Source organism: Peromyscus maniculatus, chromosome 10, assembly GCF_049852395.1.
Source record: "Peromyscus maniculatus bairdii isolate BWxNUB_F1_BW_parent chromosome 10, HU_Pman_BW_mat_3.1, whole genome shotgun sequence".
Classification (NCBI taxonomy): Eukaryota; Metazoa; Chordata; class Mammalia; order Rodentia; family Cricetidae; genus Peromyscus; species Peromyscus maniculatus.
The window spans coordinates 9724880-9744539 of NC_134861.1; the positions used below are offsets into that span (position 1 = coordinate 9724880).

Here is a 19660-nt window from a genome sequence, read left to right on the forward strand (position 1 = left end):
CCTGGAAGCAAGCTAGAGAAGACCAGGCAGGGCCTGCCTCTGGCTGTTGTCCTCATTGCTCCCTCTCTCTGGTCTCTCAGGTATGCTGGCCGAGACCCAGCAGCTGCTCCAGCCACTGGCAACAAGAAAACCCACCTGACAGAACTGCAGCGCTTCCTGGACACAGCCTTTGACCTGGACGCCTTCAAGAAATTCTCTTAGATGCTCCTGGAGTTGGTCAGGCCATGGCCCCCCATGTCCATGATGCTCTCTGCTTCTCAACTAAAGCATAGTGCCTCAGCACTGCCCACACTTCTGCCCCTGCTGTACCACGTCCCTTCCCGTTCTCATAGGAATCAGGCTGTCCTACTCCAGTGCTCAGCTGCCCCCTCGGCCAGCCAGATACTGCGTGGCCTGTGCTGACCCCTCTCAGGCTGCACACCTTCCACGGAAGCCATAAGGAGCAGGGTAAAGAAAGGTCCCCTCAAGGTGTCCTAGGGAAGCAGCTCTGGCCCTGCCCATCCTCACCATGTAATCCTCTGGGGTTGGAACAGAAATCCTGTGGTTTCCCAGGGTCCTAGTAGTCAGTCCTTGGCACCCAGCAAGCCACAGATTCAAGACCAGGGGTAGCTTTGTCTTGCTAGGGTCAAACTGAGAAGTCATGGAGGAACTATAGCTAGCAGGTTCTTGCTGTTGGGTGAGTGGAGAATGGAACAGAGCAGTCAAAAAGGCCTTAGCAACAAAGTTAGGTCCAGTTCTGCCACCCTTCTTGGGTTTTGGACTGTGTGTGGGAATTTGCCCTGGCTACCATGCCTGGAGCGATTGGCTCTGAGTTGAGTCCAGAAGCTCCCTTGGTTTCCAACCCCAGACACTGGCTGCCTCTTGGTCCTGCTGACTCTTCCCTCCTCCCTAATCCCCCAGCCACCTAATTTTCTTTCTGTTCCCTTGAACACATGGAAGCAGTTGATAAATCCTTTCCTTCACTGTGCCAAGGCAGGTCAAAACAGGAGATGAGTGATTAAGGGCAAGGTGACCCAAGGAGCCAGCTGTCCTTCCTCCCTCTTTTGACCTTGAAAGGGACAGATCTGATTTATTTATTTTCGTTAAAAAAAAGAAATGATAAAAAGGACAACCAACTTTGCATTGCATCGGCTTGACCCATAAACTAAGTTATCATGGCCAGCCTGTCTGTTGTCATCTGTGTGTTCCACCACCTCACTAGCCGGCCCTTCCTACCTGCTTGGGAACAGTCTTCCCATTGGGGAGGGGGTGCCAGCTGCCGCTTGCCTACTGGATGTGTGCCCACAGCCTTCTACACCCACTCAGGGGCGGCAGCAGTCATTGTAAATAGGGGAGGGATACAAACTGGTTAGCTGCTCTGCCTGGACGGTACCTTGCACTCTGGACTGAGCTTTTATATTATCTGAGTCAGCATTCCTGGTGAGCTCATCCTAATGGCTGTCTTTCAGCCTGCAAATTTAAAGCCTTGGCAGCTCATCCAACCTGGATATGAGACCTTGCACCAACAAAGGTCCTAGGGGTTGGGGCCTTAGCCCCAGACCCCTCACCCTGCTTTCTAGGCAGCACCAGCCCAAGCCTGGGCCTTTGGTACCTTCAGCATCTCCTTTCTCCCATGTAGCTTGGGTTGAGGCACTTCTAATAAGTACATCAGTGCCCAGGAGAATGTCCTGGGATGGGAACAACGGCCCTTACTCTCAGAAATGTGAAGGGCAGAACACTGTTTGCATCTGGCTGTGGTCAGCACCTGTTTGTTTTTTTAGAATCAAATTGGCTTTTATTATTCACACACTTCATAGGAAAGGGGATTTAGTAAACAGGGCAGAGCTGTATGAGAAACAACTGGGTTGGTCCACACTACTCTGTTTACACACAGAAGCAGCACTGTTCTCCCAGCCCTGGGCACACTCAGAGCAGCCTGCTGGACAGCAGGAGGTGCACTTGTAGTCTTTGCAGCTGCAGGAGCTGCTGGGGGAGCAGGAGCTGCTGGGGGAGCAGGAGCTGCTGGGGGAGCAGGAGCTGCTGGGGGAGCAGGAGCTGCTGGGGGAGCAGGAGCTGCTGGGATCCATCCTGAGACCTGCTGAAGCTGGAGAAGCAGAGCAAGTGCTGAGGTAGTCAGGCTGCTGGAAGCTGTGGTCGGTCAGCGCATGCTTGGACTTGCCTAGTTTACCCACAGGTGGGTAGCTTAGAGCTGTGTGCAAACTGCCTTGGGCCTGCCCCAAGCCAGAGGGTGTGTGCCGTGATTCACTGTTAACCTCTTCCTGCCGTCTAGCTGGTGATGAGACCTGGGCCATCTCCCCTCAGCCTAAACACTGCTGTTTAGAAAGGATAGCCCATAGGACTGAAAGGATGGCAAGGGGGCAAGATGTCTGAGTGAGCAAAGCCCAGGAAAGACATCTGAGGTGCTTTCTGCAGCAGCTCAGTGTGGTACCCACACTCAGATGCTAGTGATGGCATGCCTGGCTGCAGGTGAAGCTGTTGAAAGTAGGCAGGGGTCCTAGCAAGTCGTTGGTGGGGGGCCAGTGGCTCTGGGTACCCTGCAAGGAAAAATGGCTTCATAAAAACTCTTGAAGGATCAGGAAGAAGCCAGGTGGGGCCAGAATACCACTGTGGACCCAGCAGAAATAGTGAGTGAGCAGAGATGAATGACCAAGGCTGCTTAGTCCTAACTTTGTTGGTATAGTAAACTTCCAGTCAGAGCAGTTTTCAATTAGAATTGGGCTAATCACAGAGAAATGTTCTTATTTAGAATTCCGGGTCCTCCAAACAGTATTTCCAGGCAGAGATTCTTTACTAGGTGACTGCAGGGTCACTATACCCAAGCCTCTCCTCACACTTCCTTCTATAGCCCTGCCCTAGCCTGCCATCCCAGCTTGCCATGGAGCCCTATTAATCCTCCAAGATTCCAGGTTTATCCAGGTCCCTAGCTAGCAGGTGCCTTTTTGCTGGAGGGGAGGGGCTTCTCAGTCCTGTCTCTTGCTAACCCCTCCCTACCCCAGAGCCAGCCCCAGCTAGGCCAGCATTGTCTTGGAGACCCTTGGCTTTGACAACCTGAAAAGAGTCCCCTCCCACGCCAAACCTCTGGCCTGGTCAACTAGGAAACCTGCCCTGGTGAGAAGTGGCCCAGGTTGTCACATCAGTCCATTTGTGTTTATGCCTGCCCTTCTGCTTTATTTCCCTAGGGCCACCTAAGCTGCTCAGTTCTTAAGGTTAGCCTTAAGAACAGGGTTTAGATGTGTCACATGCCTTTAATCTCAGCACTTGAGAGGTAAAGGCAGGTGGATCGCTGGGAGTTTGAGGCCAGCCTGGTCTGCATAATGAGTTCCAAGACAGCCAAAGCTACATAGTGAGACCCTCTCTCAAAAAGGAAAGGCTGTAGCCTTGAAGAGAGTTCTGCTTAGTTAGCAATGCCCAGAGCTGGAAAGCAAATGGTGGTTTCCTGACCCATCTTGTACATCTGAAGGCCCTACAGATCCAAGGGAGTAGACGCTACCGTACCTGGAGATGTTTGGGGTTGAGGGAGGGAGGGAGACAGGTTAATTGGAATCACAGGAAGTGGCAGAGGCAGATGGAAATGGCAGAGGCTGTGGACTGTGAATCTGAGTAAGGATGTTCTTTGGACCCTATGAGTCACTGGGAAAGGGAAAGATGAGGGAAAACTGGTCCTTACACCCCAACACCAGACACAGACAGTCCCCCGTGTCCCTAACCCCTACACACACACACACACACACATACACACACACACACACACACACACACACACACACACACACACACCTTGCTGGTCTCACTAGGACTGTATGGACCATGATGTTATTCCAAAGTAGTCTTCAAATTCAGCCTACACCCTATGTTCCCTGTAGCAAGCCAATGGCTTAATCGAGGCAGCTGGATCTACTCTGAGTTTGAGGCCAGCCTGGTCTCAAACTATCATAGGGAGTTCTAGGACAACCAGGGCTACATAACAGAGACCCTGTCTCAAAACTCTCTCCCCCCCCACCCCCCGAAACCCAGTGGCCTGTATCCCCAGCAATGGATCCTGTCGAGAGTCCTCCTTACCTCCCAGTGGGGCTCTAGCACCCTACAAATGTGAAAAGAATGGCCTAGTACCCCTTTTTAGGCTATCCACCCTTACCTGGGCCCCTCACCTGCACCTTCGGCACACAGACTACAGTGACCAACGTGTGATGGGTTTTCTCAGACCTCTGTGATGAATGTAGATAGTTTGTGAAATAGAACTGTGTGAAGATAGACAGCATGCTTGGACCTGGTATCCACAAGCTTCCCCGGGCTCCTTTCAAGGTGCACACCATAGTCTGGATCGCAGAGAACAGTCCTGCCTGCTCTGAAGGAGATTCCTCTAGTGCCTCATCCCGGAGGTACTTGAGCCTTGCTCACCACAGGTGCGATGCACAGAAATGCGTATAGGAGACGGGCGAAAAGGAAGGCCAGTGTGCCATAGAGCCAAAACAGCTGCTTTGGGGCCTCAAGGGACCACAAATGTGTTGATTTCTTTTTATTTTTGTTGTTGTTGGTTGGTTTTTTGTTTTTGTTTTTGTTTTTGTTTTTGTTTTGAGACAGTTTCTCTGTGTAGTTCTGGCTGTCCTGGAACTCACTTTGTAGACCAGGCTGTCCTGAAACTCACAGAGCTCCACCTGCCTCTGCCTCCTGAGTGCTGGGATTAAAGCCGTGCACCACCACCTTCCAGCTGTGTTGATTCCATAATGAACCCTCTCCTTAACCCCTCACCCGAGGGTGCTGGTCACCTCTGCTTTCTCACAGGGTCTTCTAAGAACTTTACAGCAGGACTCGTTCTTAATTTTTTTTTTCTTTTCAGTTTCATTTATATGCACCTTCCAGAGTGTCTGCTCTTACCTCCCATCTCCATATTGAAGTGTGAACCTAATTAGTCTTATCAATAAAAACCAGGAGTTAGATATTAGGGTAATAACCCGAAAGCTCAGAGGAGCAGCCACCAGTGACTGCAGCCATCCTCCAACCAAAAGGGCTGAGATTCAGTCTCTGCCCCCACCTTCCTCCTTCCTCTCTGCCTCCCGAGTGCTGGGACTAAAGGTGTGTGCCACCACCGCCTGGCCTCTATGGTTAACTAGTGGCTAACTCCGCCCTCTGGTCTCCAGGCAAGCTTTATTTGTCAGAACACAAAATATCACATACCATACTACCCTTTTGCATCCCCACAAATCTGTCACATACCCATTTTGTTTAGTGACCCACCATGATTAACCAGAGCCATCTCTGTGATCATAGGTTTGGAGCGATCCATTGGAGCCTGGTAGGTTCAGCAAAGAGTACACAAAAAAGACAGTGAGTCCTTCTCCCAGAGTTTCTCAATAACCAGCAGTTAAGGGTGAAGGGCAGGGTCCTTGGAGGCCTAGGGTAGAGCTGGTCTTGTGTGGGCCAGGTAACTATGGTTACAATGGTTGTGTCAAGTATAAGGAAAGGAATTTTATAGTCTTTCACCCTGTCTCTCAGCAGTTACATACTTCCCGCCCTCTCCTGGAATTGTTCCTGCACCTTCAAGATAGTGGTAAAAGTGACTTTGTTTAGGGCTGGGCCCACATCTGCTGTTTATTTTCTGCCTCCATTGTTCATTCACCATTGTTCAATGCAAGAAGAGGCTTCTCCAATTAAAGCTGGCCACCTCTTTTGACTATGGGTATAAACGGGTATTTAGAAAGCAACTTGTGGGCCTGGAGAGATGGCTCCGTGGTTGAGAGCACTGGCTGCTCTTCCAGAGGACCCAGGTTCAATTCCCAGCACCCACATGGCACCTCGCACTGTCTGTAATTCCAGTTCCAGAGGATCTGACACCCTCACACACACACATTCAGGCAAAACACCAATGTACATAAAAAAATTTTAAAAATAAGAGTCCTTTCCTTCAGTCACACTACATTGTTAACACAAACCACAGTGGCACATGCCTATAATCCCAAACCCAGCCCTCAGGAAGCAGAGGCAGGAGAATAGCCTAAATGCTGCCAGTTGGAGACTACAGGTCTACATAGTAAGTTCCAAGCTAGCCATGGGTACAAAGCAGGATCCTACCTCTAAATAAATAATAAATAAATAAAGAATGAATGAATGAATATGGCTAGAATAAAAAAAAAAAGAAATGAGGCCAGGCAGTGGCCTTTAATCCCAGCACTCATAAGGCAGAGGCAGGCCGATCTCTGTGAGTTAAAGGCCAGCCTAGTCAGGACTGTTACACGGAGAAACCCTGTCTTGAAAAACCACACACACGCACGCACGCACGCACGCATCTTGCTACTATAGCAGTTTAGTTACCAGGCCTTGGTCCTGCGTGCCCTCCTCTCCCGCCCATTGAACTGAATCCATTCAGAGGGTAGTTGTCCCCACCCAGGCACACACAGAAGTGGGGACACCTGCTCAGGGGGGCAGATCTTGCTCTCCAAAGGGTTTCTTTACACTCCTTTTGTCCTGATGAATCCCTCCTCCATCTACACTTCCCCAGCACCCCTGCGGGAATTTCCACCTGTGGTGCTCTCCCTCCCTTGGCTTTTTACCTGTGTTCCTCTACCCCCTCTCCTTAGGGAACCCCCCTGCCTTGTTTCCTGGAGTGCATAGGCACACCATGTTAGACTGTGTTAGTACGCCACACTAAAGAGTCACATGAGAGAGAGCATGCAGTTTGTCCTTCGGGACCTGGGTTACCTCCGAATAATTTTCTTAGGTCCATGTATTTCCAAGTCATTTCTATATGAAAGGACGACTGGAATACAGACTGGTTATTCCCACCCAGACATTCAGGCAGCATTTAAAAAGTGAGGTGGCCACTTCAGGGGAAACAACTGGGAGTATTCATCACCAAGATTCAAGCTACCACTAAGATCACAATGGTTTCCGTGAAGATTTTACATGATTGCCAGGCAGTGGTGGCGTACACCTTTAGTCCAAGCACTCAGGAGGCAGAGCCAGGCAGATCTTTGTGAGTTTGAGGCCAGCCTGGTCTACAGAATGAGATCCAGGAAAGGCGCAAAGCTACACAGAGAAACCCTGTCTGGGGGGGCGGGGGAGATTTTACATGATACTATATAATTTTTGACATAGCTGTATAAACCCATATGCACATGTGTGGGGGGAACTTTTAAAAGAAGGTTCCACCTATTCTTTCTTTCTCTTCCTGCACAGTCATTCCATAGGCCTGTGCACATCTTTCCTATTCTCTTCCCTTAATAAACTCTTATAGTGGGTTTTGTTGTGCCTCGTGTCTTCTCTCTTATGGTAAACAGCGCTGTTAATAAATAACATTGTGCTGTGACTTGGATAGGTGGATCTCTGAGTTTGAAGCCAATCTGGTCTCACAGTGAGTTCCAGGACAGTCAGGGCCATGTAGAAAGACCCTGTCTCAAATAAATAAATAAAAATTTACAAAATGAAGAGAAAAAAAATGAAAATGATTTGAATTCCTTGTTAACATAAATTTTATAGTATTTAGTTAAATAAAAAGATATTTGACTTTTTTGCTTTTTGTTTTTGTCTTATTTTACTTTTATTTTTTTATTTTTTTGGCTTTTCAAGACAGGGTTTCTCTGGGTAGTTTTGGTCCTGTCCTGGATCTCGCTCTTCAGAGCAGGCTGGCCTTGAACTCACAGATACCTGCCTGGCTCTGCCTCCCAAGTGATGGGATTAAAGGCATGTGCCACCACTGCCGCCCATCCTTTGTTTTATTTTATTTATTTATTTATTTATTTTTAAAGATTTATTTATTTATGTATACAGTGTTCAGCCTGCAGGCCAGAAGAGGGCACCAGATCTCCTTATAGATGGTCGTAAGCCACCATGTGGTTGGTGGGAATTGAACTCAGGACCTTTGGAAGAACAGCCAGTGCTCTCTCTTAACCTCTGAGCCATCTCTACAGCCACCTTTGTTTTATTTTTAAGACAGTTTCTCCATGTAGCCGTGGCTGTCCTGGAACTCCCTCTGTAGACCAGGCTGACCTCAAACTCACGGAAATCTGCCTTACTCTGCCTCCCGAGTGCCGGGATTTTTTTTATTTTTTTATTTTTTCGAGACAGGGTTTCTCTGTGTAGCTTTGCACCTTTCCTGGATCTCGCTTTGGAGACCAGGCTGGCCTCGAACTCACAGAGATCCACCTGCCTCTGCCTCCTGAGTGCCGGGATTAAAGGTGTGCCATCATGCCTGGCTAAGATTTTTCTTTTTTTAACTTTGAGACATAGTTTCCCAGACTGGTCTTAAGTGTGTTGTCTTGCGTAGCTAGGATTCCAAGAGTGTTGGTCCCTTTTCTCATCACTGCCAGTCACCAAAGCAACTTAAAGAAGGCTCAGAGTCTGAGGATATCATGGCGGGAAGCCATAGTGGTAGGAATGTGAACAGCTACTCACATTGTGTCTGCAGGCAGGAAACATGAGGAAGGACTCTAGCAGGTCTGAGCATGGCAAACATGGCTCTGGCAGGCCTTGCCCTTCCCCCATCCCCTCTGCATTCATAAAGCTAGCCCCAAGGTCTCTTCCCTTATTTGGCACCTCCTCCTCCTGAGGCTGACCACCAAGGTCCAGTATCAGTATTGAAGTCTAGCCGTCAGAAGCCCCCTTTGGCTACCCTAATTAACAAATCCAATCAAAATTAGCCAGCTCATCCTAACGGGGTTTCCCTTCTTCCCTTGATAAGCTGCCATTTGCCTACGGGCTGCATCTTTCTTCTCTATCCGGAGGTGCTTGATCCTTTGTCCCTCTGGAGCAAATATTCATCTCCTTGTTCCTTTTCCCTTCTCCCTAGTCCTCTGTCTTCTGTCTTTGTCTCTTACTCTCTGCCCTTTGTCCCTCTGGGGCAAATAAATGTCATTTGTGCTGAGAACTTGGTCTTGGTGTGTCCTGGACCCACTCTGGCCCGTTCACAGAAATGAATGTTGATGCTCAGCTTATGTTTTCTTCTTCCATTGGTTTTTTTTTTTCTTCTTTTTTTCCCCCTGGTTGGTTGGTTTGTTTTGTTTTTTTGTTTTGTTTTGTTTTGTTTTTCAAAACAAGGTCTTTCTACATAGTCCTGGTTGTTCTGAAACTCACTATGTAGACCAGACTGGCCTCAAACCCAGAGATCCATCTGCCTCTGCCTCTGCCTCCCAAACGCTGGGATTAAAGGTTTGTGTTGTCACCATCTAGGTACCTTTTCTTCTTTAAATATTACTGTATTTTATTTATTATTTATTTTGGTGGGGGTTGTTTTGGTGTGTGTGTGTGTGTGTGTGTGTGTGTGTGTGTGTGTGTGTGTGTAAGCCTGAGGTTGATGTGGTGAATCATTCTCAATAGCTCTTCCACCTTGATGTAATTCTACCTCACTCACTAAGGCAGGATCTCTCAGTTAAAACCAGAGCTCACCAAGATGGCTAGTCTTCCTAGCCACCTTGCTCAGGGGATCACTTAGCTCTGCCTTCTGAGGCCAGAAGTACAGATGGGACTCCAAGCCCACCAGTCATTTACATGGTGTAAGTGAGAGCACGGTGTAGCTACCAAACAAGACCATTCCATGGGTAGAAAGAAAGGTATGTTGGGCAACAAACTGCTCCGGCTGCCTCCTGGCAGGGTCAAGGGGACACAGAGAGAAGAAAAATGACAGAAAACCAAGAGGCTCTCATATGACAGTCAGTAGGCTGGGGGCCTTTGAGCTGGTACAGGCTGCTGGGGAACTAGTTGACCTTTGGGAGTGGATTAAGAGATGTTCCTGGTAAATAGAAACTGACTTTAGGCTTCTGTTTACCCAGTAATCCTTCTGTTTACCTGGCCAAAGTAGGACATTGTCACCCGCACTGCCATGTTGGGGTGTTTGGGACATAGCACATGGTTCTGGGATCCAAACTCCTGGTAAGCTCTAACACTGAACCATCTCCCCAGCCCACTTACAGGGTGATCTTCCTACCTGAATTAACTCAATCTAGAAACCCCTCTATACAGACACACCCCAAGGTTGCCTCCTAGGAAGTGACTCTAGACCTTGTTGACACTCCATATTAATTGTCACAACAGGCCTGCACCACTGGGTCTGTGTGTGTAATGTATTCCCTCCAGTCCTTTGCACATGCGCGTGCAATGCCCTTCCGTCATTTTCACCAGGCCATCACCCTCTTTATGCCCTCTTACCTCCTGCTAGTGTCCAGCTCCCACCAAGTAGGCTCCTCTCTAGTATTAAATTTTTTTATTAGAGTGTGTGTGTGTGTGTGTGTGTGTGTGTGTGTGTGTGTGTGTGTGTGCATGGGCCCGCGCGCGTGCACAGCACACGTGGAAGTCAAAGGGCAGCCTTGTGGAATCAATCCCAAGGATCAAGGCTCAAGTCGTCAGGCTTGCACTGTTGGGCAGCACGCCCTTCACCTGCTGGCCTGTGTCACTGGCCCAGTGCCCTCCCGCATTTGTGGGGGTTGGATTGTTTGTTTGTTTATTTGGCTTTGTTTTTTAATCTAGATTCATCTTGGATAACTGTATACGAAGTGAAGTTTAGGTCAGGGTTCTTTTTTGGCCACGTGTGTCTGTCAGTTCCAGCACCATTTGACAGAAAGGTTTCTTCATTGAACTCATTGTTTCTTGTTTTGTTCTGTTCCTGGAGCTGAAACCTTATACTTGTTAAGAAAGTATCCACTCAGCTGGGCAGTCTCGAAAAGCCACAAAAAAAAGTACCCCAAAATCTCAAGCCCTTGAATTTATTTTGTATGTTTGTTAAAAAAAAAAAAAAAAAAAAAAAAAAACACTAGTGAATTATGGGCCAACCTGAGCTACAAACTCCCACCTCCAGAAACAAATCCGCTGGGTGTTTAGCATCTATGTCTAGGTTTGCTGTTCTGTTCACTGACCTCTATCCTCTCCACCAATGCTGCACTACATCGATTCTATGCTAGTGCCATGGCTTCTCTATGGACCATTTGCCCCAAAAGGCTCCTGTATTGAAAGCTTGGTCGCTGGTACCAGCCGCGTTCAGAGATGGGGCTTGGGGGAAGTGACTGGGTCATAGGGCCCTGTCCTCAGGAACGGGCAGATCCACAGAGAGATTCCAAGTGTGACTAGGCCATTGAAGGTGAAGAACCGGAAGTATGAAAGTTGTTCCTGGTCCTGGACCCTATCCGATTCCATTTCCTGGTTGCCATGCTGTTCTCACCACAGGCGAACAGCAATGGACCCTGAGCCAAGCATGAACTGAAACACCTGAACCCGTGAGCCAGAACCAATCCTCCCGTGAAGCTGTTTTCTCTAGTATTTGTCACAGTGCCAAAAGGTCTAATATGAGTCATAGTGTGATAAATTTTGAGACCAGGAAGACTGATCTTGTATCCTTTTCAAAAGGTGTGCTTTTTTTTTTTTTTTTTTTTAAATTTTACAATACTATTCAGTTCTACATATCAGCCATGGGTTCCCCTATTCTCCCCCTTCCTGCCCCCCTCCCCTTCCCCCTAGCCAACCCCCCATTCCCACCTCCTCCAGAGCAAGGCCTCCCCTGAGGACTGAGATCGACCTGGTAGACTCAGTCCAGGCAGGTCCAGTCCCTTCCTCCCAGATTGAGTCAAGCATCCCTGCATAAGTCCCAGGTTTCAAACAGCCAACTCATGCAATGAGCACAGGACTTGGTCCCACTGCCTAATTGCCTCCCAAACAGATCAAGCCAATCAACTGTCTCACCTATTCAGAGGGCCTGATCCAGTTGGGGGCCCCTCAGCCTTTGGTGTGCTATTCGACAGCAGTGATAGTTTGCTGCACACTGACTAGCTAAACCCCAAATACTGACATCATCAGATGAGGACAGGGGTGTGGAGCAACAGGAGCGCTCATCTACTGCTTATGGGAATGCAGGATGGCACATGTACTTCAGAAAACAGAATGGCAGTTTCTTACCAAACTTGAGGGGTCCCTGCAGGAGTCATGGCAGGCGGGGAAATGAACTGCAAAGAGAAGAGAATGAAAACTCAATTCAGCCTGACTTAGTCTGCCAAGCTGAATCAAACTTTACAGAGTCTGATGCCGGACAGTTTATTGCCAGCATTTTTAAACAGTTGAATTTGGGGGAAAGTTTCCAGGTAACAATCATTCCAATTCCAGGTGCACAATAAAGTTTAATGCATGACTACATAGAAACTCCTTTGCAAAATACATGTGACCATGAAGATGGATTCTTTAACTAAAGGGCCTAGAATCTGGTGTGGTTTCTGACCGAGACACCACAGAGGTTAGCAGACCATAAAATACATGGGGCATCTTCCCTAAGGATGAGCTCTATTAATTGGGAGCTAAAGATAAAGTTCTAGGGAGGGAGAGTCTGGATAAACATTTTGGTGGATTTGGGTGAGGTTTGTCTCTATAGCAAAAGGTGGGTGCTGGCCGGGCGGTAGTGGCGCACGCCTTTAATCCCAGCACTCGGGAGGCAGAGGCAGGTGGATCTCTGTGAGTTCGAGGCCAGCCTGGGCTACCAAGTGAGTTCCAGGAAAGGCGCAAAGCTACACAGAGAAACCCTGTCTCGAAAAACCAAAAAAAAAAAAAAAAAAAAAAAAAAGGTGGGTGAGGTCTGCTTCCACAGATAGCAAAAGGGTCACAAAGTCATCAACAATATTCACTCCCAGCCTTCTGAGTGGAAAACAGGTTATTTTCTCCTTTGAGGAGAGGCCTGTGTGTATATAACATTCCTGGTTCCACTAGTGATCGATCTGTGGGCACAGGAACCTCTGTGCCTCCAACAGAAACTAAAATGTTCTTAATGTAATCCATTACTGTAGGAATTCGCCCAACTGAGCAGAAGACATGTCCACACAAAAACCTGGCTATAAAGCTTGTGGCAGCTTTGTTCATACTTGCAAAAACTTGCAGGAAAAGATAACCTTCAGTAGGTGAATGGATAAACTATACAGTAGAATAGTCAACAGTGATTAAATAAAATAAAAGAAATAAGCTATTGAACCATAAACCCAGATAGAGAAATCTTAAATGTTTATTGACAAGTGAAAAGACAATCCGAAAAGGACTTAGAACGCATGACTCCAACTCTTGGACCTTCTAAAAATAGCAAAAAGTCTGAAGATTGTATAAATAATGATTACCAGAGATCAGACAGGAAGGGGTGAGCACGGAGCCACCAGTATTTAAATTGAATAAAACTACACAATAATAATATAATGGTGGATGAAAAAATTACACACTTTCCAAAATGTGTAGAGCTAACACATATGAACTCTAATGTGAACTATGACCTTGAATTAATGTTGTACCAATACTGTTGTCCAGCAAGTGACAACAATCTCCTCTCCCTCTAATCTGGAGGAAGGAGTGTGCAGAGGAGGTGGTTAGTGGAAATTGATACTACTTATCACTCCTTGTGTTTGTGCACACGCATGTGCGCATGCCATAGCACGTGTGGAGGTCAGAGGACAAATTGTAGGAGTCAATTCTCTCCTTCCTTCATCTTGGTCCTGCGGATAAAACTCGGGTCACAGGCTTGGCAGAAAGCACGTCACCCATGGAGTCATCAGGCCTGTCCACCTGTGCCGTCTTGTTTTGTTTTTCTTGTTTTCGTAGATTAATTTATTTTTGCTTTGTTTCTTTGTTATTTTGAGACAAGGTCTTTCTGCATAGTTCTGGCTGTCCTGGAACTCACTATGTAGATCAGGCTGGCCGCAGATTCGCAGGGATCCACCTGCCACTATCTTCCTAGTGCTGGGGTTAAAGCGTACACCACCACACCTGGCCATTTTATTATTTTTAATTATGTGTGCGCATACGTGTCTGTGGTTGCTGCTCCGGGCCCATCACCTCCCTAACTGGGCCTGAGCCTCCAGGTTTCCATGGACACTGGTGTGTGTGTGTGTGTGTGTGTGTGTGTGTGTGTGTGTACACCTCAGGGCCAGTGACTGACCTCACTTTCCAAGCCTCCTCTAAAACCACACCAGCAGAGGCAAGCTCTGCCACATGGAGGCTGGTAGGGCCAAGAGTCCAGGTTCCACAGCCCTTTCTGGGTTGTTTGACTAGGATGCTGCAAGTCTAGTTTTGTTGGGTTTTTTTTTTTTTTTTTCTTTTTTTTTTTTGGTTTTTCGAGACAGGGTTTCTCTGTGTAGCTTTTCGCCTTTCCTGGAATCACTTGGTAGCCCAGGCTGGCCTCGAACTCACAGAGTTCCGCCTGGCTCTGCCTCCCAAGTGTTGGGATTAAAGGCGTGCGCCACCACCGCCCGGTGGTGCAAGTCTTGTTTAATTGCTAATATTTCTATCTTTTCTAAGCTGCCATTTCTGGGTCCTCTGACCGAGAGAACAGGCACTCTTGATCTATCTACACCTGTTATATTTCAGATTGCCAACTTTTCTAGCACCTATCTTGGGTTAGCTGAGGGAGAAAGGAAATGTGGGGTTATCCTTGGATTCTGGGGTTTCTACTCAGTATTCCTTCATCTCTCCATTTTCCAGAGTCTTCTTATATTTTTTCCAACATAATATTTTTATTGATAGTTTTGGTTTTACTCAATTACTGGGCAAGCCTCAATGAAACATTTCACTAATAGGATAAGAATTTATACTATATCAAGTGGATAATAAAAAAAATAAATTAATTAATAAAAATATTTTTATTGATTACTTGGGAATTTCATACAATGCACCCGATCACTTCCTATTCCTCTCAGGGCCACGCTCCCAACCTTGCACCCTCCCCAAAAAAAGAAAAAATACACCAAGACCACTGGAGTATGGTCAAACTCCCAGTGGCCGGCCTCTTAAAGAAAACCAAGTCAGCTGGGCAGTGGTGGCGCAAGCCTGTAATCCTTGGGAAGCAGAGGCAAGTGGATTTCGAGTTCGAGGAACTCACAAGTGGATTTGTGAGTTCGAGGCCAGCCTGGTCTACAGAGCTAGTCCAGGACAGGCTCCAAAACTACAGAGAAACCCTGTCTCGAAAAACCAAAAAAAAAAGAAAGAAAGAAAGAAAGTTCTTTCCCACCCCATCCCACCCCTGCTGGAAGCCATCAACTTCAAAGAGCTACACTTCAGGATCTTTATCACAAGTTTTAAGGACTCGCTTCAGTAGCTGTCTGGACTGTTTCTTTTTTGGGGGGGGGCGGGGGTTGATTGTCATAGAGGCCTTCAATGTCTCTCATTCTCAATTATGAGTCTGCAGTCACCGATACCACTGCAAAAGAAGTTTCCTTGCTCATAACAGCCAATGGCAGCATGGATCATGGACTTCCACACGGACTCCAGCAGCAGCACAAAACACAGACCTCAGCATGGTCCCCATGGCGGCATGGATGATGGACATCAACACGGCCTCCAGCAGCAGCATAACCAGGGATACACATCGCGTCTGGCGGTAGTGAGGACCATGGAGATCAGCACTGGCCCCTGGCTGCAGCAAGGACCGTGAACACCAACATGGTTCAGAAAATGAACCGTTCTTCATCTAGGACATGTTGTCGCTCAGAGCCCGGGTGATATGCAGCTGGGAAGAGCCCTTGTGAGCTCCAGGTTGCTACACACCACCCTGCCCCGCCCCCCTTCAGCAAAGACACTACTTTGTGCACCGCAGCCTCGCTGCCACACCTGTCAACGCAGCGCCTGTGACACCGGCTCACTCCACCACGCATGTGCTGCACGTTCCACCATCTTTCCCACCTCTCCATCACACATTCATCCACCAGAGTGGCATTGCAAACTGCTGTGTGTCACACAGCGTATTTTTTTCCTCAAACAACTTTACATGCAAATACTTACTGCAATGAGTCATTGGTCTTGTTCAAGGTTTCTAGTTTCTGAAGCACCGTAAATACTGGACTCAGACTCATCTGATATCTGGGATATCCTGTTGCTGGCCCAGAGTCAGGGTGATCTTGCCGCTGGGCCACGCGAGTCGGGGAAGGATCTACATGAGGTCCGGGCCACTGCACAGCCCCCTGCCCGCGGTGCCAGCTGTCCCTCAGACTCACCTGGTAGGACCAGACCATCGTGCTGGAAGCCTGCAGGCAGAACTACAACCACTCAGCTCTCCTTCCCCAGCAGGGTGAGCAGTTAGAGCTGCTGCTGTGACCGCTCCAAGGTGCAGGCCAAGCCTCCCAGCGGGTGAAAAACAAATCCTATTTGGCTCCTTTGTCCCCGTGGCTGCGCTTCCAGACCCATCTTGTACGCGGTTCTGCTCCACCATCTTTTTCCTCGATTTCAGGAGACCACTTTTTAAAAGCATCTTCCCCATAAGCCTGTAGTTTTTGTTTGTTTTTTAGTTGTTCAACCTCTCCCCTCGAGGCTTCCGCTGGTCTCTCAGGCTCGTCAAAGCAGCTGCAGAGTCCTAAGGATGCCTGCGGGTCCAGCCAACTTAAAACTTTATACACACACACACACACACACACACACACACATATATACACACACACACACTATATATATATATATATATATATATATATCTTAAATTTTATTTATTTATTTATTTATTTATTTATTTATTTATTTATTTATTTATTTATTTATTTATTTTGGTTTTTCGAGACAGGGTTTCTCTGTGTAGCCCTGGAAGTCAGTTTGTAGACCAGGCTGAACTCACAGATAATCTGGTGTGGTTTTATGCGGGTCTCTGGAAAGAAATACAGAGGCACTTTAAGGATGAAATCTTTACCTTTCCAGCTGCAGGGGTATCAGTCTCTCCGGACTGACTCATTCCTAGCTCCCTCCCCCCTCTCCTCCCCTGAGACAGAGTTCCTAAGTGAAACTGTACTGGCTGTTCTGGAACTCACTCTGTAGCCCAGGCTGGCCTCGAACTCAGAGATCTGCCTGCCTCTGCCTCCCAAGTGCTGGGATTAAAGGCATATGACACTATTGCTTGGCTTAATAAATATCTCTTTTAAAAAAGATAATGTGTACAGATGAGCTGAGATGTAGTAGCCCGGAGGGCTCAAGATGTAGTAGGACAGGGGCTATATGAAGTCAGAGGCCAGCAAGTCAGCCACCCATGTGACAGATGAGTAAAGACAACAGCTGGCCACCATGGAGACAGTGGGAGGCCTCAAGCTTCGCCTCACTGTGAAGATCAGGCTCTGAGAAGGGCTCCTTTGGTGTGGGTGTGTAGTTTGAGGAAAGGGCAGACACAAAAGAGTCCCTTTGCCTCCCCACCAGCAAAGGAAGAAGCCAATCCCTTCCTCTCACTTTTTTTGGTAGAGTGTGGTGGCGCACGCCTTTAATCCCAGCACTTGAGAAGAAGGGGCAGGCAGATCTCCGTGAGTTCCAGGCCAACCAGGGCTACATAATGAGACTTTATCTCAAAAACAATTTTTTACACGATATTATATTGTGTGTTGTGCATGCCTCTCCCGCTCTCCCCACAAGCCTTTCCTGACCTTCCTGTCTTCAATCCTATTTGTTCCTCTAACTGATTTCATTTCTGTGTCGTTTCATATATACTATATATGTGTATATGATGTTTTGTTTTTTTTGGGGGGGGGGTTTGAGACAGGGTTTCTCTGTGTAGCTTTGCACCTTTCCTGGAACTCACTTGGTAGCCCAGGCTGGCCTTGAACTCACAGAGATCCGCCTGGCTCTGCCTCCCGAGTGCTGGGGTTAATGGCGTGTGCCACCACAGCCCGGCAAAATTTTGTTTTTAATGTTTTGTTTTTCGATACATGGTTTCTCTGTGTAGCTTTAGAGCCTGTCCTGGGACTCATGTATATGATTTGATGTGACATTATAAAAATGTCTGACACCTTTAATATTTGTCTCCCTAAACTGGCTTAACCCTTTTAACATAAATATCTCCAGGTGCATCTATTTTTCTACCAATAACATGACTTCATTCTTCCTTTCTTTTTAAATATTTATTTATTTTATGTGTATGGATGTTTTCCCTGCATCTACATATGTGCTCCATATATGTGCCTAATGCAGTGGTTCTCAATCTGTGGGCTGTGACCCTTTGGGGGGTCAAATGACCCTCTCATAAGGGTTGCCTAAGACCATCAGAAAATGCAGATATTTATATTATGATTCATAACAGTAGCAAAATTACAGTTATGAAGTAGCAACAAAAATAATTGTATGGTTGGGGGTCACCACAACATGAGGAACTGTATTAAAGGGTCACAGCATTAGGAAGGCTGAGAACCACAGACCTAGTGCCAATGTCAGAAGAGGGCACTGGACTCCCTGGAAGTAGAGTCACAGACAGTTGTGAGCCACCATGTGTGTGCTGGGAACTGAACCCAGGTCCTCTGGAAGACCAGTAGTGCTCTTAACTGCTGAGCCATCTCTCCAGCCCCCAACCTCATTCTTCCTTACTGCTGGAGACCTGTGTGTGTGTGTGTGTGAGAGAGAGAGAGAGAGAGACAGACAGACAGACAGACAGACAGAATATAAAGAATGACCTAAACATCCACCAACCATCTCAGTGACAGAGACATTGAATGTGTTATTTGATAAAATGAAATTTTCAGCTACAAAAAGTAAAAACAGGGCTGGAGAGATGGCTCAGCAGTTAAGAGCACTGACTGCTCTTCCAGAGGATCCGGGTTCAATTCCCAGCACCCACATGGTGGTTCACAACCATCTGATCTGATGGTGGGATCTGATGCCTTCTTCTGACATAAATTCGATAGAGCACTAATATACATAAATAAATAAAATAAGGAATGGAGCCAGTTGTGGTGGCATGTACCTTTAATCCCAGCACTCAGGAGGCAGAGGCAGGTAGATCTCTGTGAGTTCGAGGCCAGCCTGGTCTACAGAGGGAGTTCCAGGACAGCCAGGGCTACCCAGAGAAACCCTGTCAAAGGGGGTGGAAATGAAGCTGTGACATGTGCTGTCACACAGATGAGCACTGAAGGTTATGCTCCATGAGAGAAGCCAGGTACAAATGGTCATATGTTGTATGATTGTGTATGTGGTATATACAACAGGCACACAGAGATGGAAAACAGAAGTCTGTTTGCAGCTAGCCAATGGCTGGTGTCTGTGGGGTTTCTTTATAGGTTGATGAAAATGCTCAACAATTGTAGAACCCTTTGTTTGTTTGCTTTGTTTTTTGAGACAGGGTTTCTCTGTGTAGCCCTGGCTAGCCAGGAACTTGCTCTGTAGACCAGGCTGGCCTCGAACTCAGAGATTCAACTGCCCTTGCCTTCTAAGTGCTGGGATTAAAGGTGGCGTGCGCCACCACATTCAGCTTGGATTGCATGTTTTAGACAGATGGATTGTGTGGAGGGAAAGTCTAGCTGTTATTAAGAACATGAAGCACTAGGCAAGGGGTTGCACACATATGATCCCAGATGAAGCAGGGGCAGTGTGTGTTCAAGGTCACCGGGACATAGAGTTAAATACCCCTCCCCTGCAAAAAAAAAATCAAGGCTAGTAAAGGCAGGATGGGGTGGTGAAAGGCATCAGGATCGGGGGGTGGGGTGATGGAGGGAGGAGAGTAGTGACCCAACATTTCCCAAACCAGCTGGAAAGACAGAAATGCAGCTGGCCCTGGGGGGAGCCACCGCCATAGTGCTGGTGTGGGTGTTGAGATCAGGGAGGAGGGTATTGAGATTTTGTTGTTTTTCTTTGAGACAGAGTCTCACTCTGTAGTGCTGGGCAGCAAGCAGTTAAATAAGCCAGCCTTCAGGAAAGGTGTGGGGACAGCTGGCCATGTGAGTGTGCCAGTCCTTTCTAGGAAGGGCAGGCCCTGAAATGGCAA

General features: G+C 47.5%; 1 protein-coding gene across 14 annotated transcripts in view; it reads left to right on the forward strand.

Annotated features, from left to right (window-relative positions):
* Positions 1-1161, forward strand: part of Ogdh (oxoglutarate dehydrogenase) — an 82516-nt gene extending 81355 nt beyond the window's left edge. For 13 of the 14 annotated variants that reach the window (XM_015991828.3, XM_015991833.3, XM_006973002.4 and 10 more), the window contains one exon: positions 81-1161. In XM_015991828.3, coding sequence (XP_015847314.1) covers positions 81-201 — 121 coding nt within the window. In that variant the 3' untranslated portion in view covers positions 202-1161. The remainder of the gene's footprint in view (positions 1-80) is intronic. The other variant, XM_042285644.2, reaches the window with a different exon arrangement.
* Positions 1162-19660: the final 18499 nt, after the last annotated feature.